This window comes from Myiozetetes cayanensis, unplaced genomic scaffold (genome assembly GCF_022539395.1).
Source record: "Myiozetetes cayanensis isolate MyiCay16 unplaced genomic scaffold, myiCay2020 scf1, whole genome shotgun sequence".
Taxonomy (NCBI): Eukaryota; Metazoa; Chordata; class Aves; order Passeriformes; family Tyrannidae; genus Myiozetetes; species Myiozetetes cayanensis.
In genome coordinates, this window is record NW_026086604.1 from 98782178 (window position 1) to 98809296 (window position 27119).

The 27119-nt window shown below is 40.8% G+C and overlaps 2 protein-coding genes across 12 annotated transcripts in view; one reads left to right on the plus strand and one right to left on the minus strand.

Moving 5' to 3' along the window:
• Positions 1-27119, minus strand: part of EGFR (epidermal growth factor receptor) — a 1326436-nt gene that overhangs the window by 579266 nt on the left and 720051 nt on the right. The gene's annotated exons all lie outside the window — the stretch shown is intronic.
• Positions 26352-27119, plus strand: part of HECW1 (HECT, C2 and WW domain containing E3 ubiquitin protein ligase 1) — a 255066-nt gene continuing 254298 nt past the window's right edge. For 6 of the 11 annotated variants that reach the window (XR_007630633.1, XM_050330117.1, XM_050330094.1 and 3 more), the window contains exon 1: positions 26352-26561. Coding sequence is in view for 9 of the 11 variants with exons in the window: in XM_050330094.1 (XP_050186051.1) it covers positions 26532-26561 (30 nt within the window). In the remaining 2 variants the exon portion in view is untranslated. The remainder of the gene's footprint in view (positions 26562-27119) is intronic. The other 5 variants (XM_050330132.1, XM_050330177.1, XM_050330158.1 and 2 more) reach the window with 3 other exon arrangements.

Sequence of the window (27119 nt, forward strand, 5' to 3'; positions counted from 1 at the left end):
AATCAAAATGTACACTTTTAATCTCTAAAATGCAGCAAGCTACAAAAATGTATTTCTTCTTCTCCCAGTTTTTCCTGTGATCAACCTGGCCTCATGCTTCTAAGTAAATAGTGATATGGTCTGCATATTTGTTCTGCATCCACTGCTATGACAACAGGAATGCTTTGGTCATTATTTTATAAGGTCTTCTTTGGTCTAATTGATGATTCCTAATATGCTTTTTCATGGAAGAAATAAAACCCAGAGGATATTAACCTTGATCTTTAATTCATATCCCTTTAAAAGGGAAAAGGAATATCTTTGCTCCTCTTGAACACAAAAGCCTTTGCTAGCCTGGTAGACTGGATGGTGAGTTAAAGTGACAGACTGAGGTTTGCTGCCTGTGCGAGGCAGGCAGATTGCCACCTCCTGTTTGCATGTTGGCCACGAAGATGAACAGTAGGAGATTGTTCATCTTTGACTTACAGCTTGATAATTATGCACAATATTGTCTTCCTTTGGCCAGGGATTAAGGACTAATCTCAGGAATGCTCCTGGCTGGGAAGAAACATGTGTTAGACTGGCAAAGAGACAGGTTTTTTGTGAAGTTCCTTATCAGCCTTGCTGTTTCAAAGGCAAAACCAAGTATATATGCTGTATGTTGGGAGCATATGTACAGGGTACAAAATAAATTCAGAAGGGCTTGAGAAGACCTTCATAACAAGCAGAAGGAGTAAGGAGGAACAGTTCCCTAGGGCTTCCAACACCATCTTATTCTCTTTGTCCACTTTGGGTGAGCAACATGCATTGTAAGAAGGGAGCCACAAATTACTGGAGTGTATTTTAAAGCCCTGCAATGGCAGCTGGCATTTGTGGCACAGCAAAGGTTGTGCTGCAAGAAGGAGCTTAAGACTGCTGCTATGGTGAGTTGGGAGCTACTGAAAATCAAATTCACCAGTCTGGACTTAGCCAGTAGGGTGTGTTAAGTGTATGGTGGGCCCAGAATCTTGCAACTTGGGGGCTTTACTTCTCCTCCTAATTGATTTGCATTCCCTGGATAATCAAAACCACAACTCTCAAAACCTGGTTTTCCCCCCTCTTCCCTGCCCCTCCTTATGAAGGGTAGGGAGAGCTACTTGTGGTAGGGAAATGCAAAGGAGAAGTCACAACTAATCTCTTGGATATGACACCCACCAAGAAGGAAGTTTGGATTCCCATCCCTGCTCCCAGAGCTTCTTATCTGGCACTACAATATTAATCTACTAAAGCACAATCCTGGCTGAGGCTACAGCAAAGCTTCTGCTCAAGCTCAGGGTTTTCACTGTGCTGTTGCTGGCTCTTGTCTCCCAGTGACTGTGCTCTCCACTGCACAGCAACAGAGCTTCCTCAGGACGAGCAGGAGGCACCTCCCTGTTCCTTTCTACCCAACACTGCTGAGTTGAAGCTTGGGGCAAAGTGACTGTGAGTGCTGACAGGAAGGAGAAAAAACCAAAACAAACAAACACAAACAAAGGCTAAAAGATACTGCTCTCTTGTTTTCAGGGTGAATGCTGTAACCATCTGGGTATTTTATAAAGGCAGCACCTTCTCTGATGCTGAAGTACATTTCAGGCTTTCCTCATGAAGCCCCAGATTCTTGTCATGGCTGTTAGGCACTTTTTGGCTGAATCTTTTGTGACTGACAGTTTTTGGGTTTGGTTGGTGAACATCTGATGTACCTTATTTGCAATGAGGGCTCTAACTGGTCTATTGCTGTCTAAGCCTGAGAGATCCCGTTGCCTACAATGCAGTGCTATCACTCTGGAGATTTTGTTGTACTCTATTACTGCAGGTAAAGCAGCATCACAGTTAAGGCATGCAAATATAACTGCAATGAAAAAGTGACTAATGTGAGTCATAGCCAAGCAAGCTGAACTGAGATCTGGACTTAAGACTTAAAACAGATATTTATTGTGGGTGTTCATTAAAAAAAAAAAAAAAATCCTTTTTTTTACTTTCACTAGCCTTCTATAATCAACTTTAACTGAAACACTTAAATAATGCAGTAGTAAAGGAAGATGAAAATTTGAGCTAGTCCTAGGAGACAACTGAAGGAATTTGCTGGTAGAGAAAGAAACTGTAGCAGTGCTGGGTCATCCTTCCCCATTTCTGCTGAGCTGTGTTTTGGTTTACAGCCTGAGTTGCCAAGACCTCTTGTTGACCTGTAGGCTCCAGCTATCCTGACTTCACTTATTTAAATTATTAATGTATGAATTATAAAAAAAAAAAGGTGCCCTAATCTAAAATTCTGACCCCATTTAAATTTTCAATTAGAAAAAACTACATAGAAGGTACAAGACCCATAACAACAACACTTGAAATGTACCACACTAGAGAGTTTTTGGGAAGGCACTACCAACACTTAGAAAGGAATAAATTTAAAGAAGCTAGTACCACTTAGCAAACTGGTTGATAATACTTAGTAATGTCCTCTGGAGTGGCTATTAGTAATGTTTCTTACCAGGGTTCATAAACAGTTTGCATGCCACAACTTACTTGCATTTGATTGTTTATGATCTCATGTTACTTGGGTAAGATTAAATGAAAACCAAATGTTATAACTGTACTGGTGGGGCAGGGGGCTTATCTTCTGGAGAACATATCTCTGGAGCTTCTGGATTATATTTGCCATTTGAAAGAAAAATATTTTATTATGATGAAGTAACTAGTTGACTTCCTAGGTTACTCCAATTTGGACAAAGGGATGAAGACTGAAATAAATAAGCTAAAATAACTTTAAATCTGCAAATGTTCATTTATTTCTATTTTTTTTCAGAAAAAAAAATTAAGTTTAGCATATCTTTATACTTTATGAAAGACAACATCACCAATACCAATTTCTCAGGCCCTCCAAATTATTTCCCACACTAATGGAAAGACTGGTTTTTACTTAGTTTGTAGTGTTCCTGTCCAATTGTGAGAGCTCACATTCCCTTTAAGTGAATAAGGTGTTTCCTACCACCACATGACTCCAGGAAGAAAATTTATTGAAGGGCCAAAGCTCTTGAGTCATGTGAGAAATGTAGGCAGCTGGGAAAGGATAGTAACTATGTAAAACAGTAATGAAGAAACCTCACCTGGAAACTCCTATTAAAATCACTAGGACTTGGAAACAAAGCTTCTCTACCTGCTGGGGTTTGCTGCTGCCTCACAGGCATGAGCTCTTGCTGCAGCCTTTAGGTCTGGGAGATCATTAATACATTAATGCTTCTCTAGTGCTGCCTGTTCTCATGAAACCTGTGACAAGATAGCGTCCTCAAAATTGGCCAATGCTTATTTTTCAGCTGTTGTTTTGGTTTGGGCTTAGTTTTCTAATTGTTGATTCAAAACCAGAAAAGTAGATAAGGCTTTGTGATAAAAAAACAGAGTGCTTTTTTTTTAGCTGGAGACAGTCACAAGGTCTTAAATTATTTATGTTAAGAGCTACACTTAGTAAATCTCTATAGAGGGTTCTTTCAGTTATCCATTCTCTTTTAAATGAAACAGATGGTATTTCAGGTACTGATTTCCAATAACATAACCCTTAAAATAATTCTACTTTCAGGCTTAGGTCACACAGCAAGCTTAGAGCTACTGTAAGCTGGCATACTCTTTTTCCCAATGAACCACCTTAGGACTTCATGTATGCCCAAGTCTGAAAGGGAATTTCATACTGAAATACCCAAAGCTCATTCAATTGCTTCAGAATAATTTACATAGTAAATCTAGTTATTTTGTTACGTTTTGAAGGAGTCTTTCTAAACTCCAAGACTTAGATTAAAACAAATTGGCAACTTAATCATTTTTAGTAGCACTCTTACGAAAATTGTTCTCCTGTGGTTAATCTAACTGATTTTTGAAGGCTGCTGAGTTACCCTCAAGAGAACTTTAAAATGCAACTTAGTCCTTTCACTCTATCACTCCAGAGTTTGTGAATTAATTTCTTCTTATTGCTTAAAATGTCATCTAAAGGTGTGTAAATTAGTGTTTAAATGAGGAAAATAAAAATTTTGCTTTTTCCAGTGAAAAAGATAAAACTTGGTCTCTTGACCACGTAGTTCAGCCAAGCTAGCAGGAGCAGACACTGCCTTTGGCAGTCCCTAAACTGGAGGTGGTTGAAAGTGAAGAGATTATCCTAGGAAGGTATGCGTATGTGTGTCTGCCAGGGTCTCCAGCTTCTTGCTGGGAATCAGTTATTAGTCATCAGAGGGTGGTCATTGGATTATCCTGATCCAACCTGAGCAAGCAGGCACTGACCAAGGGACCTGTCTGAACAAACTGATGCAGCAGCTGAGGAAGAAGTAGAGACTCAAGAGCTGGTGGTGTGCAGGGTATGAGGTGCGTTCAATAAGCTGAATGTAAACTTCTGCTGCTGTTATCACCAGAACTTCTGCTTCTTGCTTTTACTCTTATTTTTCAAGGACTTTTCAGTAAGGACAGAGTAACTCTGATGCTGGCAAGGGTGGTTCTGCCATCGAAGCATGTCAGAATAGAGGATGCCCTTCCAAAGGATACTGAGAAACTGGGAGGTGAGAAAAGAGCAATGAGAATGACAGAAGAGCTAGAAAGTAAGATTTATAGAGTGAGAGTGAGACTCCTGGAACTTTGTCTCTTTATCTTAGCAAAGGTTAAAAGGGACCAAAACTGGAACTAGAGGTCTCATGTCTAGAAAACAAGACCATAAGAAATGTCCTCTGAGGAGACAGTTTGTTGGAAAAGTTATGGGGAAGTCTCCTCAGAATATCCTGCTACAGGATTGTTTTTATTCAAGGGAGTTACAAACCGAGATTCTTCAGTTTTCTCTCAAGCTGAAGAAAGGATGTGGTACAGTCTTAGTCATGGATGAATTGGAGAGTCAGTGGTGAATGTCTGCTCATCAGACTCTTCTGTTGGAGAGTGGCTTTGAAAAAAAAAAAAAACCAAAAAAAACCACAAGCTTTTCTGGGGAGAGCATAGGGAAGTGGTAGAACTCTTTGGTAGAGGGTGCTGTAGAGGCCAGATGTACAGAAAGGCTAAGGAAAAGGAGAAGGCAAAGACCAGCTACAGATGTTGAACATAATGGTGTCCACACATGTTTTTCAGCTTCAGAAGTCCTTGTGTGTATTTGCCATGTTTCTTTTAATTTTTGCCTAAGCAAGGGTCCTAAGCCACAAGTGATGGGAAGAAGCAGCTCTCTATACTATTCCTGATAAGTCCTAGTGAAAAGAAATCTGTTAGGAGAAGTAAGAGCAGGGGGAAGTTAGCACAGTGAAGTGAGGGGAGATGGAAGGTCAGGGAGATAACATGATTATCAGGGCACAGAGTGGAAGATACTTCCTTTAGACCTCAGAGTTATTACCTGTGGCCCTGCCAAGCATCTGCTACTGCTGGAAAAACAGGATACAGATGGATGTTTGACCCAGTCTGACTGTCCTCAGAATCTTAACAGCATGGACATGCTCCCAGCATGCCTAGGTGATACCAGTCACATAGAATAGCTTCTACCAGTGGAAGAAGTTGCAATGGAACACTCTTCTAGAGATGCAGTATGAACTATTTCAGGAAAAGTCTGAGATCCAGAAACTCATGTTTAAATGCGATACATATTTCTCAAATATTTCTTCTGCCAATACAAGCCAACTCCTGACCAACTGTGTTTTGGTTTTTTTAATATCACTTATAAATGAAATTATTTCTCCTTGAAAATCAACTTGATTTGCGTTGCCTCTAATGCTATTTATGCAAATCATGCACTCACCGTCCGTATCCAAAATGCAATCCCCTTCCTTGAGGTTCTTCTACTTAAATCAAAATCATGAAAGCACAGATCCTTGGCTAATATTTGTAATTCCATTAATGAACCAGCTGCAGAACTGGCCCAAAATACACAGAGTATCATGGTAGTTTTCTAAGTCAATTGTCTGGATTTCCTGTTAAGGTTTCTCACTGAATTTCTTCTGATTTTGAAATGCTCTATTCTCCAATGGTATTGGCAGCTCCCTATCTTTTCCTAACATGACTGGTCAGGGTAGTCATTCCTCTCCTTAGCTGTTCTCAAGAGGCATTCTTCTGTAAATTTGCATTATTGTTGTGATGTTTAGAACACAGGAAATTGTTCTTACTAAAGGAAAATGCACCTGGGAGGAGGGAGAAATAAATCTGAAGTGTGGTTGTTGGGGGTTTTCTTGTTTTGTGTGTGGTTTTGTGGTTTTGTTTTGTTTAAGGAGCAGTTTAAATTCAGTTATACTCTGTTTATGTTGTGGAAAAAGTAGCTGTCTGTTCCCACCTATAAAAGGTACTTTTTCTATTCTCCTTGGCCTGGTGACTAAGTCGCTCTCCATGCTCAGAAAGGACAAGATTTCTTGCACAACTGAGATATGAACCAGCCTATCCCATTACTTAGTTCCCCCTCATGACAGCAAATGTCAGACTAAGTTACTTTTTCTTTCACATGAAACAACTTCTGGCATAAACATTCCAGAAACCAATTGCATAAGCGTCCGTGAAAACCCTCTCTTTTTATTAATCAACCTCTTTACCCAAGAACTCAATTAGAGTTCTTGAGCTACTAGGGAAAAAAAGGGAAAAAAAAAACCCGCTTGAAAGCTCACAGCTACTGTCATTGCTGTGAAAGCCACAAAAAGGTCACTGGCTTGCACAGTTGTACTGCACTTCCAGGAAGGCAATGCTTTTGGGGCTGCATATATTTAGACATTACCAGAAAAAAACCCTTGTACTCTAAAAGAAAACAAGATCACTTTAATGAGTGACAAAAAAGTAGTCAAACTAATGTGCTTCTTTACCCTGCATTTGTATGCTCATTAAACACAATACTTAACAATTTTATTCAGTGTTGAAATCTAGGTGTATGAATCTGTCCCAGGTTAATTAAATGTTTTGTTAAAATTCACTGGGCTGGTGTTTAGCTGCTACAAATCTACCACAGGTAATATAGGGTAATGGTTGGCTAATGGAGGTGAGAATCTGGTCTAATTATCTACACTACACTTTTCCATGCAAGCTATGTATGTGATACTGAGGAAGGAATTGTCTAATCCTACATTTCCTTGAAGCTAAATAAGTGGAATGATTTTTTTTTTTTTTTAGTACCAGCGGGATGCTTGCAGAGATATCTGCAAGATGTGTTAGAGACAATGAAGTAGCATTGCAAAGCTGTTAGCAATGTGTAGAAGTAAAGCTGAATGATAAGAATGAAAGTTGCCTAAAGAACCAAGTCACACGACATATCATCAGTAAGTGATTAAGATGGTGGGTGGTTCAGATGGTTTCTGTTCTAGAAGAGTCTGTTTTAGGCTTCTGTATTTTATTTCCATTGTAAGGGATTCTTCAGAGTGCCTCACAGAGAGCATTCAAGATCACTAGTGATAGTTGAAAAGCAGTGTCCTGGCTTAATGTACAATGATTTGACAAGATAGTTTAAAAACATTCCCAAACAAACAAAACAAAAAACAAAACCAAACAAAAACCCAGCACACAAAGGCTTTGTAAATTATGTTGCAATGGCGAGATCTTGCTATTCAGCTAGCGAGTGCTATTTAAAAACATGGAATGCCAATGCCACCAAAGTCAAGATATGCCACATCCATTAAGAAGCTGGAGCAGGGTTTCTACAGGAGTAGTCTGAAAGGTTAGAGCACCACACATTGCTTTTCAGTGCCAATTCAACAGAATACTTGCCCAGTGTAAGTATGGATAGATTCAAGGAAGGTGAGGCCATCTCTTTTAGTGATTGCACATCTTACTCATGTAGTTGACCATGGGGAGGTATCCAGAGACGGAATTTCTAAAATAATCATCTTTGCAAAGAGGGACAGTAAGCATACTTTATTTCTGAAAGGCAGCTAGGACTGCAGAGGTGCAGGCTGCATCTTACTGCTCTGAACGCAATGTATCCTGGAGCTAGTGGTATGGCTCAAAGGTGTGATAAGAACTTGTGACTTGTTACAGCAGCTCTTGTCAAAATAGATCACTTGTGGCTCTTTTGTGTTGGTACACCTTTTGTAGGCAGAAAGTGGGCAGAATTCACTTGAACTGCTGCAGGGAACAATAAACCTTGTAGTGTTAAGACTGCCTCCATATTTATTCAGGCATAAACTAGAGCAGAGCTTCAAAAGCTGTTGCCTGTTCAGGCATCTATTAGTTCTTCACTTAATGCAATGATAGGGAGCCCCTAAAACCATTCTCATTTTCAAGAAGGCTGCATGTGTTTTGTTTTTATGATGATTCAAAGGGAGCCTTTCCACAGTGGAAAAGGACAGTTTGGTTCCCACACTCCTCACTCCAGAGGAGGGCTTGTGCAGAAGCCTAGTGTCTGTGTTACTGCTGGTGGTGAGCTGTGGCATTTCATGAAAAGGTTTTGGAACTGACAAAGGACTGAGTTTTTCAGGCTTTCTGCATTCCCCAATGTGGTGATGGAAGCTCTCTGTGCTTCTGGGTATCACTGATTGAAGTAACCCACGTCCCTTTACCCCCCAGGCTTTTGTTTGCACCAGTTCATTTTGAGATGGTATTGAGAAAATAGAGTTAAGTTTGTCACATTATCAAGACACTTCTGATGATGGAATAAATAGATCAGAAATGAAAGGTTATGACTGTGGAAATATTTGGCTTCTCATTATTCCTTTCTGTAAGACACTGAGAAGAGAGGGCCTGGCTCACAAATTTTTTCTTTCAACTTTGTACCTATAGTAGCTGCTACATGTAACTTAGCTACCTTATGCCTATAGTTGTGCTGTACCCTGTGCATTACCTTCTCGTGCATCCTGTGCATTATGCTGACATGAATTATTTTTAACTGAAAATCTTTTTAGCCTTTGAAACTTATTTCAGGACCTCCAGAAGGATAGGGAGATACTCAAGTAGCATTGCTGTAATACTTTTGATGCACACTGATATGGATGATTTTTGTGGACTGCGAAATAGTGTTTGAAGAAAGTAGCATAAACACACTAGAAACTACTGCCCATATCTAGAATGGACTCAGCTTGAGATGTGGGCAAAACTTACCTACTGCATTTATATCAGACAGTGTTGTGACTGAGCATCCTTAACAACATTGTGCCTCAAATGTTGGACTCATATCTGAATGAAGTCTATGCTTAAACTAGATCAACACTACAGGACAATGACAATCCACAGGCTTAGTTCTCTACAGACAAACTGAGATCTGTGCTCTAAACAGCCTGGACATACCAAGTGGATGCTATGGTCTCTATAATCCCAAAGGCTCTTTGCAGTGCCTTGGCAGAGCTTGTGCTTCTCTGGCTTGGAAATGGGGTGGAGGAAGGACAGGTCTGGGCATCCCTGCTCTTCTGCTGAGCACCCTGACAGATTCTAGGACAGGCAAAACTGAGCAGAGGAATCCAAATCTGTACTCCCTGTTGCACAGAAATACTCTACATGCTGTGTTTTTTCAAGATAGCTGCTGACATCCTCGGTTGTCTAGTTTGCTATGAAGTACTGGATGTTGGGGCCCTCTCTTATCAGTGTCCCCAAACTCTCTAAGGCTCTATTCTCCTTTTAAAGGAGGAAGGACAAGATAAAAGCAAATTCTGGGTTTAGTGCTTTTTTTCCTGAAGACTTAAGATAAAGTCTGGAGAAGATGGGATTAAGTCTTTGGGGATGACAGGGAGGGAGACTCATGGAAAATAGCTTAAAAATAGATCTTGGGAGGTTTTTTCCTAGCTGATAATCACAGAAGCTACTAAACGTTTTTTAAATTGACTGTCTGTATAAATGAGCTGAGTGCTTGCAGTTAGGTTATGACAAATGTATTACAAAGTAGTCTTATGAGCCATTATTGTTACATGTCAGTTCTGTGGCTTGTGGAAGGAAATTGCATTTCCATCAAATGAAGCAACAGAAGAGTAAAAAATATCTTGTTATGCCTTGGACAATCTAGTGAGACAGCTAACAAATACTGATGGGAGTCTGATACACATCCTTCAGTAGCAGAGTTAAAGAATTGTAATTAAAAATGATTCCCATGATCAGTCATTAGGACATCTTAAAAATTTCTAAGGGAGTTTCCTTTTAATTATAACCTGAAAAACAAATGCAAACCTAAAATAGCTTTTTTTTCCCCAAATGTTATCCATTTCTGTTGTATTTTCCTCTACCAGCTCCTGGAGTTCAGTGAATATATACTGGGCTAAATCTCATTCACATTAATCGTATCAACAATACTGCTGATGTCTGGGAAGGATTTGCCCCACTGAACTGGTAAAAGATTTCGTTTGATTTGAACAATTTTATGGCCTCTTGCAATACTATGTTGCTAGAGCTAGAATTAAACAACAAATCTCCAAATTTTGAGACTCAGAAAGAACACGCTGAAGCAAGAGAAGAAAGGAACATACGTGTGTCTGACTTTTGTTTCTTGAAAAGAATGGGCAATATTTTCAACACTTTTCAGCTCTCTGACTTAAAATGGTATCTGGGAAAAATTAAATCTCTCTCAGATTAATTAGAGAAACAGAATTTCTAGGTTCTTGTTCCAACCTCTCTGCCAACTTTCTACATGACCTGGGCTATTGCATGTGCCCCAGCACAGTCACTTAACCAAACCTCACACCATCATTGTTTGCCCACGCTTCATGGCTATCCATTATCTTAAGGCTCTGTGGGCTGGGTAGCACACTGCTCTCAATTTTTGGTCCAGCTTATCCAGCTGAAAAGAACTTGTATAAACTCGTAGCTTCATATTAAAAAATGCTCACTTACTTTGCCCTAAATAGCTACTGACATATTAAAATACTAACATTGTATTTGGGGGCATTTACTCTAGGATAACAGGTATCAAAACAAAAATAGGTAAGTTTTGGACCCAGAGGTTATCTGGGCTGTGAATTTTGTGACAGGAAAAAGGCTGAAGACTTGTGAAGAGAGTGTCAGGAAGGTCTAAGTGGTTAGAAAATCTTACTCCTGCATTAGCACATGTCAGACAGCATTGTGACAAAATTTTACTTGGTTTGAAGAATAGCAGAACATGATGCTTGGGAGACAGTGCTTCCTGTACTCGGACTTTGGTGGCGTGCAGAGCTCAAGTCACCTGCCAGCATATTATTCTGATGCCATTCTGTCAGTTTCCTTATGTGATTGAGAAAAACCTGAAAACACAGATTCCCTATGTGATTGACTGTCTTCTTAAAGTCTAATCTAACCCCCAACTGACTAGCTGACAGGATGACAATAGCAGGTGGTCCCAAGAACACCTTCCTTCTTACCCTCAACCCTCATCTTTAAATGTCAGTCTAATGACCAAGAGATAGAACTATTAAATTCTACAATTGTGTTGGTAGGTTATTTCCTCATTTGTTGGTTCCTTTTGAAACCTACTTATCCATGTTCCCTGAGGAGGTGACAAATTGTGACAGAGGTTTTTGCTCATATCCCTCTAAGAGGAAGAGCTCCTAACTGAGGGATAGATTCAAGAAAGTTGTGTACGGACATGATTTTTTTTTTGTTTTTCCTTGTAGTAATCTTCTTGCTCTTCTTTTTTCCTGAAACTGGGACACATGTGGATATAACATAGTTCAGGTAATCTACCACTTTGAGGAGGGGACTTTTGAAGCTCTTTCATTATTCACCCTTTATAAAAATGGAATTCTGGAGCACACTTTTGTAGAGCTTGTTGTCAGTGGTGACAGAACCCCACTGTTCTGCCATACACTTTGACCTTACCTGCACTCCTGAAATACTCTAATGGATTTTGAAGCATAGCTAGCTATTTGTGGGATATTCCATTTCAGTCCCAACAGACATCAGATTAATCATGTAGGTGGCTGTTGTACATCTGGACAGGTCTATAAGTACCACATGCTCAGGAAATAAAAGGTGTACAGCACCTGGGATTTGCTGTGACTTGCAGTTATAAGGCCTCTGCTTTCTATCACATATGTGCAGCTGAATTCAGTTTGTTTGAAAGTTGCTTTTTGCAGAACTCAAGGCCATTTAAAATGTGGTTACATCAGAGTATGGACTTACATGCATTTTCTGTATTGGGTTCCTGGACTGGAAAAGTTCCTGGATCTTTTGACCAAGATCTCAGCTTCTGCTTTTGGCTTTCCAGAAAACCTGCATGCAGTATTTGAAAGGATGATTCCTTTCAGTACTAACAGACCATCCCCAGTTTCCTCTTGAGTTTCTAAACTCTTTGGGCATTTCAGAACTTTTCTAATCTCTCTTTTTCATGTGGTAATTTTTTCTACCCTACAGCTATGAAATGTGCACTTGGGGCAATCAGACTGTGTATGCTGTTTTCAGGGAATGGATCTGCAGAGAGAAATAGAGTAGATGCAGGACTGCATCAAAGCTGTTATTTTTCTCAAACTGAGTCACAGTGACACTCAGTATTTCACAACAAACATATTTAAAGTACTAAGCTACTAGAGGAAACTGGTGCACGCAGCAGTGTGTATTACTGCTGAGTCAGAAGACTCAATGACATAACATCCACTAGGTATTTCACAGTGTACATCTATCTTTGGACAGATGGCTTCTTGACCCTACCTAAGGTTTCTATAAAAGTACCCTGGCTTTCCAGGTAGTAAACAGGGTCCCTTGAGCACTTTCTCATGCAGTCTGAGCTGTGGCTGTTGCTGCTCTGTAGCTATGACTTACAAAGACTGGGGGAGGTCTATGAACACTCTATTCTTTTCTAAATACTATTTTCTTGCTCATGCAAACTGATTGGTTCTTGAGTCAGTAATAACAAAGATTGCCAAACCAGAGCAAAATTTTTTAACTTTTGTTGCTCTGAACTTTGAAGAATAACATCCCATTCTTGTTATAAGACATCTTCTATTTCCAGAGTTATCCTGCTGTCACTGACTTTGCCCAATAGCCATATCTAAAGCCATATCTCACTTTTTACAGAGAGCAACTGCTAGCTTGGATCAATTTGAGTTTTCTAGAACAGCTGAAGTGCAAGAATTGCCTGTATGAGAAAATAGGAAATGGCAGTGGCATACTCTGTTGTAATCTGGAATTTGTCAGTAAATGAAATATCAAGAGAGAATTCAAGCCTACTGAAAGAGACTGGAGTTTGAGCAGTAGCAATGATGTGAGATAATGAAAGAAATAATACAAAGAGGATCAATAATCAGGAAAATATTAATAATCAATAAATTTCAATATTTTATATTTTGCTTAAACAGCATATGTTTAGATGTAGTATTTCTACCCTGGCTATGTGCCTACACTTAAAAAAAGCTTTTGTAAAGCAGTAATTGAGCTATTGAACAATAAGCTTAGCCCAAATTTAGATAGTTTCCTTAGGGTCAAAGAAAGTTTTCCAATTGTTTAAATACTTCCAATTTCCCTACTTTATTACCACATCTCTTCATAATGGATTGAGTTGTGAATCAAATGATAAAATAATCAAATTGTATAATCCAAAATGTACACCCTAGCCCAAAGTAAGACTAGTGTTTAGCCATGAAAAAGTTGGGCTTGGAAAAGCTGGGCTTGGAAAAGCTAGTCTTGGAAGTTTGGGCACTTCCATATCTTATTATTTAAAAACATTTTCAAGATAGGATTAGAAAATATGTACTTAAGAGAAAACACTTCCAAATATCTCCTGTGGATTAATCATAAAATAGGACACTTCCTGATTAGGAAAGTATTATGAGACATAGCAGATTGGGTAGTAATGACAACAATGGATTACACAGAATGGCTCTATTTAGGAAGGACATGTACATAAAATAATTCTTGTGCAGTAAACAGCACTTCCAAGTATTTTAGCTGTCTGTGGATGTATTCCAAACAATTCCTGGAAGTTTGGGTCTACTCAAGCTTTGCTGCAAAGCTTTTCCTTTTAAGAGTTATTTAGGACACTTTTTTTTTTTTTTTACATATTCTGTTTAAAAATGCTTTCTTCTGAACACTTTTAGAGGAATGTGGGTAAAGCATCCTTGGGCAGGTCCTTGGATTTCTTTTGTATGTTTACTGTGAAACATTGGAAGAATGTCTAAAGAAAGAAGGGAAACATGGCAAAACCCATGCACATGCAGGAGGGATGCATATACTTGCAGAGACTGGCTTGAAGGGCAGTAAGTGCACTTATGTACAGACCAGCATTTTTATACAGCATAAATGAGCTATGAAATTGCATCGCTGGGTCATGAAGTGCAATGATCTACACTGCATGTGGCATTTACCCTGTTGGCTTGGTTCTTTTTACTTATCTACTCCTGCTAATAGTCAGAAAGCAGATACCTGACTAGCTGGCCTTTGGTCTGTTTCTCTCTGGCTGTATTTTCCATATGGAGAATAATCACAAATAACCACCCAACAGAATTATAAACATCATGACCCAAAAAAACAAAAACAAAAAAACAAACTAACACACACACACACACACAAAACAAACACCACAACAACAAAACAACCAAAAAAACCCCAAATCACAAACAAACCTGAAAAACCCCAAAGTGCAAAGGGAATAAATGCACTGTCACTGATATGTTCCTTTATTATAAGCAGTTGAGACTCCTATCTGGTAATAACACATCTAACAGAAGACAGCAAATTTCCCCCATTATTTCACTTGCCCAGCTTAGTGAAGTTGCACTAGTTGTCCCCTCGTTCAATATAAAAGCCGTCTGGAAACTTGCAGAATGAAGAATCTACATCAGTGACTCTCCTGCTTGTATGTAGATTTGGCTTTTTTGAGAATTGTAGATCCCGATCATTTGAAGGAGCTCAAACACTACAAGAAAAAACAGGGATTGAATAGCTTAGTCTTGATCCTTCACTTCTCCCTGAAGAATTTCTATATAGTCCCTTTTCGTGTCATCTAATACAGCTGGGCATACCAGGGATAACTCAAATCAAGAGGGTTTAAGCTAGTGAAATCAAAATTACCCAGTTAATGGACAAGGGGTCTGCCACTGAAGAACTTAAAAATCCAGTAATTCTTATTTTTCAATTGCAATTCTGCAGGTTGTGCCTGTCACTTGTTTTCTTCTTCAAGATACTTTGAAATATTATGAGAAGCAATCTTCCTGTGGTATTTCATGAACTTTTACATTAAGAATACTGGAAACTGAAAACCTTCAGTATGTAATAATCTGTTTCTGTAATATGTCAACACTGATTTAATAGTGAAGGATTAGAGCTATGTTTGGCTTCAGTTTGCAAATACTTGTTATTCTCAGACCTTGAAAAGCAAAGTTGCTGCACAAAATTAATTATTCTGTTTACCTTAATACTCTTGAAAAAGTTAATTTCCCATGTTATTGTGCACCTCAATCTGTCCTATCCATCCAAACACTTCCATGGTCCTTGCTGTTCATAACATGCATCTGACCTGACATTCTCACAGTCCTTGCTGGTTTATTGCTCAGTGACATTTCCCTAGGTAAAGCAATGTTTTCCTTTTTACACCTAAGGAACAGACACAGCAGGTAGACAGAAGTGTTTACCCAAGGCTATATGGGAAGTTTGACAGAGCCAAGACCTGACTCCAAGTCTCTGGAGTTGCTGCATGGTCACTAGACATCAGTTGTCATCTGCTTGCAGCATCTTCTAGTGTATTCCAGCAATGGGGGAAATGATCTCTTTTCCTATGGGACCAAAAATACTGTTGTAGTATGAGAATTTTTTTACTGATCCTGCGTGCTTGCAAAAAATCATTGTGGGATTTTGCAAGAATTCTTCTTTCCCTTTATGTACTCCTGATTGTATTTAGCTGGCTCACTTTAACCTATATTTGGTGTCATACGTCATATTTTGGATAAAAGCTGAAAAGTATAAGGAAACACTTTGATCAAATGCGTAAATCAGAGAGAAGGATGCACAGTTTACCTTGTATAAACCACCATATTTATACAAATATTGAGTGTGAAGTTTAACTCAGTTTTCTTTCCACAGCATGACACCTTACATTGCAGAAGCTATTTTAATATAATACAATTTTAAATAGTATGAGTACAGTAAATCTAAAAATATCACCAAGCTATTTAAAGTAGCTGTATGAAAAAAATAACTCCTGTCCTGAAGCTCTTGCACTGTTACCCAGAAGTGCCTGAACATCAGTCAGGGTGTCTCAGCTAGGTTTAGCACTAAGAGGGATGTTGCATTATTAATTATATTTTTGGTAGTATGTTATTTTTGGTAGGAGTCATTCTCAAAGAGAAATGTTGCAGCTTTCTGTAGGTCTGTTAGACTTATGACTTGATCAGCTTGGGAAAGAAAAAAATAAAAACCAATCCAAACTAAAACCCCCAAATTGCCAATGAGATACAATTCATCCGGACAAGTTGCATTCTATTAACTACCCCAGGCTTCATGGAGTAGAAAGTTGCAACAGCCGCACAGAATGTGAGAGTATATATACTGAGGAAAATTTTTCTGGAAAAATAGTGCTCTAGGCCAACAGAGTGCAGCTGAAAAATTGTTATATGATAAATTCTTGCCATATTAAACCACGACTGAGAACTTGTGTGCTGTCTGACACTCTGGAGAGTTTTGTTACGGGACAAAGGTTAGTGAACCCTGAAGTTCACAAGGAACTCTGGTCTACAGAGATGTTATCCAGACAGCTCTGACTAACAGTGATAGATAATTTTATTAGCTCTCTTCTTTAAATACTTTGATTATATGTTCAACAATAATCCATCTGTGGTCAGATGCATACAAGCTCTATTGAAAATCATTGGATTATAGTGAAGCCAGACATCCTCCTTTCAGTTACTTCCTTAGACCTGCTCTGAAATACAAAGCCTGGGAGATATTAATCACAGGGAAATTAATTTTTTGGTAGACTTTTAAAAAAACACTTAAGAACTGTTACAGCAATGTTATCTCCAATATTAAAACTGAACCAGCAATAGTTTACTTCTTGTCTGGGAAGTGCAAGAGGACTAGAATTAGTGCTTGTGTGGGAATTAAGAGTCTATTCATATGTGTATATCTCAAACAATGTAGTGCTGAACTTTGGTACTGATACTTTTTTTTCATAATAATTAGGGACAGATTCTGGTCTCAGTAACAAATTATTCTGCACATAAAGCAGTGTGATTTATCTGATTTTAGCCCTACAGGAATAATGCTTATTTCAGCTGCTAGTTACCATGCTTTTAAAATCGAACTATATCAAAGGCAGAAGAATACTTTAATGAATATACACGTGCTATGGGTGTTCAGTGCCTCTTACAACATTCTTCCTGCTCATGTGTCAATTGTCCTCTGTCAGTTCTGGATTAAGCCTCCTTTTCCCACCAGATGTCATTTTTACCACAAATTCAGCCCCTGCTTCTGCCTTACTCTTGCTTGTTCTGTGAAGACTTATGTTGGCAGGAAAATGCAGGCACTCTATATCATTAATCATACAGAAAGAATCACTGCAACAAAATCCTTGCACAAAAATGAATTCTGATGGGGAAGATAGGACTGCAGTATAAACTATTCCTTCCCTTTATGCAACAAAACAAAGAGGAAATCCAAGGACAGGAGAACCTGGAAACAGCTGCTTTTCAACTGCACAGCATGAAAGGGCCAGTGTTGTATAATGTCTGGTGACTTCTCACAGGTGCCTTGGTAGTTTGTAGAGACATTGGTACACCACTTATACTGATTTACAGGGCTCAGAAATCAATCCTAAGTGCTTGTCCTGTACACATGACTCACAGGGGACTTCAGCTGCTGCTGTGTATGACTTGTCCATAATTCTGTCCCTGCTTCTTATATTTCAAACTCTGTATGGTTTAGCTCTAGGATGTAACATATGCAACTCCTACTTACTCAGTAGAACAGTGTGTAGTCAGTCACATCTGCTAACAGTGTCAAAACAGTTTTTATTGCTTTTTACTCCTGTTAAGCTTTGCAGAGACAATACAGCTGAATTGCAAGGCTGGTGCATTATTAACAGCTCATTTGCTGAGTTCCCCATAGAGAATAGTCTCTGCTAGTACTGTGTGAGCCAAATGTGCACCCTTGCTTATTCCCTGATGCTGAACTGAATATGTGGGGCTGCTGGGCAAAGAGCAGCAGCTCTTAGAGAGTTTACCTTACATGTGAAGTGGAGCCATGGATATGGACTTTCTCAGAGCTGTGCTTCAGACAACAGATAGGATTAAAGAGGCTCAGCATAAATACGGAAGTAAATCCGAGGTGTGACTCAAGTGACACAGAACTGCTGAGGTCTAAATTTTGCTACTGCTTCACATGTATTCATGAGAAGACAGGATTTGCACTGCATTTGAGCATGTGGAGTAGACCTGATGTGTCTCTCATATTGATGTTCTTTCAGTGGTACATAACATAAATGTTTATTTAATGTAGGGATATAACTTTGCTATGTTTTCTTATCATTAGCTAAGGCAGCTAATGTGTAATGGTCATATCCTTTTAAGACAAACTGTTGAAAGCAAAGGATTTAACCATGCTTTTCACTGAGCACAAAAGCATTGCTTGTGACCCTTCTTTTTCAGGTGACCTTTAAGTTTAAAACTGCTGAAGTTTTACTGGGGCTGATGAACATTCCTGGCGTAATTAATGCAACTTAAAAGAAAATATGAAAACTTCAAGAACTTCTCTGCAGCAAGAATTCCTATGTATGTGTTGGTTGTATCTAGAGATCAGAAACTGTGTGAGCACTTCAAGGCAGGGAAAGGTGTTTTGTAAACCTAGGAGATGCCAAAGAGCCCCTGCAAGGTGGTATGTCTAACTTTTGTAAACCTGTCCCTCAGTCTACCTAGCTAAGCCCTGTCATAGTCATGTCACTTATAGTTCAAAGACAGAGGTAAGGAAAATTACATATAAGGAGTAGTCGTTTCCCAGTATCCAGCAGGTACAGTGATGTGGTGGCATAATTTCAAAGTTTGTCTACACAATTTTAGGTGTCAGTCTGCAGGATGATGACTAAAAGGAATTGCTGTGTCTGAAGAGACTTTGGTAGGGAGACCGTGGAAATGAAATGCTGATAGGAAAGAGCAGCATCTATAAGCAAAGTTTTTGTGACGAACTAGAAGAGCTGGCAGAACAAGATGTTCAAGAGCAGAGCTGAAAGACTAGGCAGGGCTCAAACAAGGGTGTAAGGTTCAGCCAGGAGGAGCAGTTAATGCTGTAGGGGCCAGCATCTTGCATAAAGGCTTATTATCCTCCTCTTCAGGTAACAAAGCCCTGGGACCTGCTGAGTGTAAGCTGGAAAGGGATTGATAGTGCAGAAGATGAGGAAACAGCCACATGTGGCTACACCAAGGTGCTAGGGAAGAAAGTTGTAAGCTATTATAATGCAACTTTGCTATTGTGTCTTACTACTTTTCACAGAATCACAGAATATGCTGAGTTGGACCCATAAGGATCATGAGTCCAATCCTTAGTTCTTGTTGCTGTCTTTTTCTCCCATTCATTAAAGGCACGATTTATTAAGAAAATTGATATATTTGTAGGTGTGTGAAAATTAGGTATCTGAGCACCAGGCAACTTAGTTTAATTTTTCCCAGCTTTCGGGTGGGGATTCAAATGGATGTTTTATCACTAGCCACTGAAGTTTAAACCTGGCATGGTTGATACCAGTCAAAGGTTGTCAGAAATGTTGCAGAAGGTTGTGTACAATCTCAGGACATGTGTCCTGAGGGATTATGACATTTCATAGTAGGCTCTTTTGGCTGCAATTGGAAGGGATATGCTATTTAAGTGCATATCCACTTCTTTTTCCTATTTATTAGTAGAATATATTGACAGATGAGGGAAGACAGTGGCAACTGAGCCCATGCCCAGACTTATCTCCACAGTATTTGCATGGGGATGTTGCATCTGACATTGCAGAATGACTGAGGGTGGCTGTGGATCTGTGCTTACTGTAGCTGTATTCATATCATTGTGATTTTATATATTTGTAAAAATAACACAGGTCTTCACCCCACATGAAACGGAGTGTGCGTGGTGTTGTTTGTTTGGACTCTTGTGAAGCATTGCCGGCAAAAAAAACCCCAAACCTTGAAAATCTCAGAACAAAACAACAGATAGTTATGAAGCACTGTGACAATCAAACAACAAGAGCAGAAAAAATGTTTAGAAGAGACATATGGCTTAACATGCTGGCCCATTTTTGGTTGATCTTTTTCCAATCCTTCTGCTCTCTCAATATAACCTCTCTCTCAGTCCCTCCTTTATTCCATAAGCCCATCTGCCTTCATCTGTTAATTCAGCCCTTGTTACTATTGAATTGTTTATCAGCCAAATGAGTGTGGACGATAAGCTCTTCTATTCATTCCAACCTAGTTAAAACAGGCCTGCTACTCAGTGGTGGGCCAGTGTTGAGAAAAATGTAAATAAGTAATGATTTGTCTGGAAACCTTTGAGAGGGAGGCCAGAACAACTGAGCATTTGGCATCTTCAAAAAAATTTTCAAGGCCTGGATGCAGGCAGGAATAATCTCTCTTCACCACCCTACTGAGTACACAGTGATTTTTGGCTTAGTGTGCTTTCACAAGGTAGGAGGAATATCCCTGCTTGTCTTGGGCTTGGTCCTCTTCCAGTTCAGTCTGGGAGAGATCTCATGAGATGTCTCAACTCATCCAAGAGGCTTGACTGCCCCATAAAAGGGAAAATCTCAACTTTTTTCTCCTCCTTGGAAAGCACTGCTTTGTCCATGTGCTTTCACCTCTCTGCAGTGTACCCCTGGGAGGTGTTGGTCTGACTCTAGTTCAACTAGTAGAAAATTAACCCAGTAAAACAGTGGGTAATGAAGGACCAAGGGAAAGCCTCAGCAGGAAGGTGTGGAACTGCCAGATCGGGAACTGGGTGCAGAGCAAAACCAGAAGCATCCCTTTTCAGCAGTAATTCATACATCCCTTTTGAATACCCATTCTCATCAAAAGAAAAACTTTTCTGGCTGTGTTCTAGCACAATGCTAAAGCCTGTGTCTAAATGTATGAATAGTTGTCTGATCAGTAATATAGCAGTGCTGCCTGTGTGAAAGGTAAACTTAGTGAACCTTATCAGGACTGGTCATCTTGGGGGAGTACCTTCAAAATCTATTTCTGTTTCTAGATATTTTCTCAGTTTGCCTCTTCAGAGGAGGTCTCCAGATGAGATTAAAACTAAATACATCTTAATTAAGCCAAATCACTCTGGTGCTGTGACTCTCCAGAGGTCTCATGTTCTCTTCTGGCTTCATTATTGTAGGTATGATGCAGGGCCAACTTTTTTCACAGACAGTGAAACAACTATCCCACTCTTCTAGCATGGATTTCTAAGAAGATAAGGCTTGCATAAATGCTTTGAGTGTCTGACTTAATGCAATCCATGCAATCTTTAAGCTGATTGAGACCTCTCATACACATTAGATGAGTAAGTCTCAAATACACAAAGGTCTTTTAAGTTTTATGACAGTAGAGAAGACCCTGACAAAGAGTATTCCCACCCCCATTTTGTTAGTGTGGGAGAAAAAGCTGCAATGTAAATTCACCATTCACCGGGGACATACCAAAGAAGATACAGGAACACTCATCAAAATAATTTCACTGGTGACAGAACAACTTGTCAGGATATGGGATCAATCCTTGTGTAATCAAACATGCTTTATGAATTTTTTTTTTTTTTTTTGCTAAGTGGAGCCTTAGTTGTAAAAATAATTGGGCTCTTAGTAGCATTGTCATAGTCTTTATGCAGGAAAAATTATGCAGTGTATTTGCCCATGTAGAATAATGTTTGGGCATCATTGTGTCTCTTCTGCCAGGGATGCTAATATTTAACACCTTTCTATTTTGAAACTGGTTAGCATTTGCTCTAGAAAGAGAATCATGGTTGAGGAAACTGAACTTAACAGGGGCAAACGTCAAACCAGCGTATATCTACTTGTAAAACAATTAGGTGAAACTGCAAAAATCAGGCCATGCAAATGATTACAGCTGAGGGGCTGGAATTCTTTTCATCAAGTTAGTTAAATGCTCCAGTAATTCAGTACCCATGTAAAGAAACTCCACTGTACACCCAGGATAAAACAGGGTTAGAGCCTGGGCTGTTGCTTGGCATGCTGCCTGTTGCTGTGAGGAAGAAGTTTGATACGGGGTGCAGTCCTGTTAGGGCTGAAATCACTCTTGGACCTGCCCCACGTCATTCCCCAACAATTATAATCTTTGGTCATTTGTTCTAGGGGAGTGTCTGCCATGGCCCCTTCCCAAATGCTCAGATCTGGGCTGTCAGGAAGGAAGGATATACTGTCTAGGGACAAGTCAGCTCGTGACCAAGAGCTGCTAAAAGAAAGCTCACTGTCAGAGCATGAAGTCCTAACACCTACACCAGACAAGTAACTACTGCTGTGTATAAGCGTGGCATTCAACTGAGTATGAGCAATCCCATCTGTGTAAGGCAAAATACAGTAAAAGACATTAGACAGCATCAGGCAAGTGCCTCTTTAAAGGCAGTCTGTGTGTGTCAGTAACAGGGTTCTGAGTCCCAACAGAGCGAATAATCCAAAATGATAAGCCACGTAAGCCACATATGAGAATATCACTTGGAGATAAATGAGCCTAGCATCTAGAAATGCTGCCCTATGTCACCTGAGTGACAATCTCTTTATTGGGCAAAAATTGTGCTTATTGGTAAAATTTAGTGAATGCTAAGTTGCAGAAAAGAGATGTAGTTACATGGCATCTACCTCAGCTGGAGATGAATCCAGCATAAAAACTTGGGATGTGCCCAAATGTCCATCTGAATTGTTAAAATACCCTCACAGCACAGTGTCTCCTGCCAATTCTGCTGAGGTGGTGGATTCCCGTTTATCAGTCATCCACTCTTTACTTATACAATGGCTATCCAGAGCTAGTGGCAGGATAGTGACTGTGCTCCTATGTTTGACTGATTAAAAGGGCAATATAAAGATTGAGCAGCTGGAAGTTACTCTTGAATTTTATACAACTTTAAGGAAGGAGCATGCTTAGTTAATGATTTAGAGACCAATCATTTCTTCTTTCAGAAAAACTCTCTTGGGGAAAGTTTGGGTCTGTTTGCACTTGGCACCCTACAAATGCAAGAGGGAGAGCCTTACTCAGTCATAACATCATCACTCAGATCAGCTCAAGAGTCTTGCAGAGAAGGACATCAGTGGCTTTTTTTTATTGGCACAACAACCAACATATCTGTCTGTTTTTCTAGATCAAGGTGTGCCTGACATTTATTAAGAATAAATAAATTTCTCGTTTTTCACTTATTTGATCAAAGCGTTTAAAAATAAGCTACAAACTGTAGTTACTTGTATATACTTGTGTATACTAAGTAGACATTCCTCTGATATATATCAAGCATGAGTCAGCAGAATGACAGATTTTGGAAATGTGATGGAATCTGTCCTGTGCTGATTTAAGCATGGTATGTCTATGTACCTCAGAAGTATGTGGTAGGTAATGATACATTTACTTCATGTCACTTTTTCCACACCCTTCCCAAGCCAAATTTTTCTTGCTTCCATTTCCTGCTTTTGTAGGACTATTCTCTGGCTGTCAAAATTGTGCAAAATTCACTCTAACACAGACACGCATCTTGGTCACTTGCTGTCCAAATCATCTTCACCATATACTGCCTGCAGACCTGCCCTGAGGCACGAATATGGCTTAGCTTATGGCTGAAAAGATACCAGCAGTTGTTGACAAGCCTGTGGGACAACAAAATGTGCTGCTTTGCTTAGTCTGTAGGAGGTTGGGGAGTGTATAAAAGGTATGCATATGAAATTCAGAGATTTGTTTATTATATAGATAGGAATCTGAACTGCCAAAGTTTAGTCTAATTTTAAAGCTCCTTATACATTATGTAACTCTTCTCCTTTTCAGTAAAATGCAAAGTTACAATGGAAACCACTTCATTTCTAATGTGTATGATTTCATTCTTTTGAGGAACAGCAGGGCAAAATGTCCTCTTCAAAGCCTGCTTCATTTTCTGAACCTGTTGCCACATTTATCTCCTGCTCAATATTTGAATCTACATCTATCAGAAGTGGATATGCATTTTGCCTCTTGATCTTAATTTTGATCTCTGATTTCACTCAAATTCCACAAGGGACAATTTTTAACTTCCTTCTCCTGTAGGAGATTTGGGATGTTCTTTTCAGTTGTAAAGGAAAACAGGGATAGTAGCTGGTGAAAAAGAAAGCATATGCCCTGTTCTCCTTCGAGTGTTTCCTCTTCCCAGGTCCACAGAGCATGACAAGGTCTTGTGCTTCATGTGTCATGGTCTTGAAATATGCTCAAGGGGGTTCTGGCTTTTCTTGCACACCCATAATGTTAAGTTTTCTCTTTAACTCATAATCAAGCTTGGAGATTGAGCTGCTGGATTTAGACTGTTTTTAGAGCATGTGCATTTAACAAGTTTTCCTGTTTTAGCTAACTTAATGGTTTTGATAGAATCAACATATATGTCCACCTGTAAGGTGAGAAGAGTGTCTGTGTCAGATTTGAATACATGATGTAGAACTCCACTAGTAACCTACAAGAGCAGAAGGAGTTGGGTGAAACCTCAGAGGGGGCAATGAATCAAGAGTGAGGAGGCTTGGGCCAGTTCTCTGCTCTGTTTCAGGAAATTACTGTGTGACCTTTGGGCAAACCACTTTACCTTTTCATTCTGCTGACTCTCTCCCTCATCTTTATTTTATTCCTTCCTATTTAGACTTTCAGAGTGCCAAGGCAAAAGCACGTGGCAATCATAATCAGTTTCAGCGTAAACACTGAAGTACAGATTTAAAACAAGGAGGCAGGTATCCATCTGGAGGCCTCCTGTACGTATTCATTAGCATGGTTCACTGCAATCTATCATCAGTGGATGGTTTTGCTGGATGAGGAGAGCATGTGTGCTTGCCCAAGCATTGCTTGAACTTCTCAAACACCTGCAGAAGAGTGTTTGCACACAAACATATCCTGAAATGCAAATTAATTTGCTCATGTGGCCTTCATGGTCTAATATGTCTTTTGGTCTGCCTTGTTCCTGTGGAGGAGCTGGTGTGACTTTGTGATGGTGTATTCTCTTTCTTCCCACTCTGAATGCACAGGAACTGGCCCACTTACTGATCTTGTGTGTGGATAATTCTAATTGTAGATGTATTTCTTCTTTTATTAATGTTATAAAATACCAAGCCGTTCTCCTTCCCAAATTCAATTTGATTTTTCTTCTGATGTTTCTGCTGATACAGGGTTCTAATTTCTGTTTCACCTCTTTAAGAAAGGAAATGAGATGATAAAGTGGAAAATAGAGGTCACAATGCATCTGGAAATATTTTGGAGTGTGTTGATTAGAAAATTAAAATAAGTATTTCTTGAACTGATACCAAACACAGTAAACCTGAGTTTTGAAAAAATTTGTATGAGGAAAGATTGCAAAGATGGCTTTAGAAACAAGCTTAGCTCCAGTTGTGAGGTTACTGGACACATTTGTGGCTTTTATCGACATGACTTTGCTTCAGGATGCAACTTAAGACCCAGAAGAGTCTTGAAAATTTTATATATTTAGGAGTGGGTGGGTGTGAATCCACTCCAATAGGATGGTTTAAAAAAAAGCAAGGTTTCGAAAACTTTGTATCTAGAAAAGTGAGGTGAGGGGGCAAGCAGGTCTCTGCCGGGTTGTTCTGTCTTCTCTCTGACAGCTGACGTGAAGAACTGTTCTTTGTCCCTTTTGACTGGTGGGTGCAGAGACAGCGGGTTTCTGCTGGAAGCTGTTGTTCTCTGCAGTTCCAATAGCACTCCTGGTCTATTTTTGGTGAGCAGGTTTGAAAGACCTGGGGGAGAAATGAGTGTATGGCACCCCTGCCCCCATCCTGAACTGCATTTTGAAACTTTTTGCAGCTGTGGTACTGTGATTTTCTTTGTCCAGGGGTGCAAGTCATAAAGCCCCATCTAGGAGGAGAGGCTGGAGATGAGAGTGTGTGTTCCCCAAGGGCAGGGACACAAGCTGCTGGAGCAGTAGTGCTCCCCAGTCTTTATGTGAGTGGGGAAATGGCTTTAATGATCACACCGGACGCTCTGGAACCGGTGAGGTGATAGTGGGGGCGAGAGCCCCGAGTTCAAGTGGCAAAGAGGAAAACAGGTTGATTTTTTAATTATTATTATTATTTTTCCCCTCTGCCTCTATGCCCGATGCGGGGTGAGCCGAGCTGTGTGCCCCCCGAGGAGGGCCGGGATGCTGTGCGGGGGCAGAGGGGTTTGAGAGGATCGGGCGGGCGACCTGCGGGTGGGCACCACGTCTGGGCGGCTTGGGACAACGGCGTGCCGGGCGGGAGGGACAGCGACAGGGAGTGAAGAGGGAGGGAGGAGCGCTGAGGGGCGGGCCGGGCCGGGCGGCGCTGCCGGGCGCCCGCCGCGGCGTGTGGGTGGCTCCAGGCGGCCGGTACCCAGCGACAGGCGGCGAGGTGGGAGGAGGCTGGCGGGGCGGAGGAGGAGGAGGAGGGAGTACGGCGGTGCTGCGGGCGTATCAGCCGGTGCTGGACTATGGTGCGGCTCGGCGGGGGCTGACACGCCGGCACCCCCGCCCGCCCGCCCTCCCTCCCCGCCGGCTGACAGGCACGTGTGGGATGTGAGAGCTGCCCTCGCCGGGGGAGCATGAGCTGTGCCCAGGCCGGCATTGTCCAGGTACGAGGGGCTGCCGACGCCCGGCCCCGGGTGAGGGTGGTGGGGCCGGGGGGAAGAAGCGGGGACTGGTAGCGTCGCCTCTCGGCCGAGAAGTGCGAGGCGGGATGGGGCTGGCAGCGGCCTCGCCGCCGGGAAAGGCCCTTCCCGGGGCGCGCAGCCCCCGCCCGGCCAGCGGGATGCGGTGGCGGGTCGTGGGTGTGCGCTGTCATCCGCGCCCGGCTGCGGGTGCCGCCTTTGTGCCGCGGAGGTCTGTGCGGGATGGGAGCCCCGTCCGTGTCCCTGAGCGCTGCCGCGGGTGGGGGGTGGCGGTGTATGGTGGGGGTCGCTCTCCGAGGAGCAGATGGGCCCCGGTGGGTTACGGGCTGAGCCGTCGGCCTGTCGTCTGAATTCCACTAGCGAGCAAATAGTGTAGAATTATGATGAGCGACGTGCCGGCGGGGATTGACATCATTTGGGGGATGTGGATGCGCGCAGGCGGTGATAAAGAGTCCCGCGCCGAATTTTCGGTGGTTACGTCCCTTCCTTGTAAAAGCAGAAGCCCCCAGGTTTGGTTCTTGG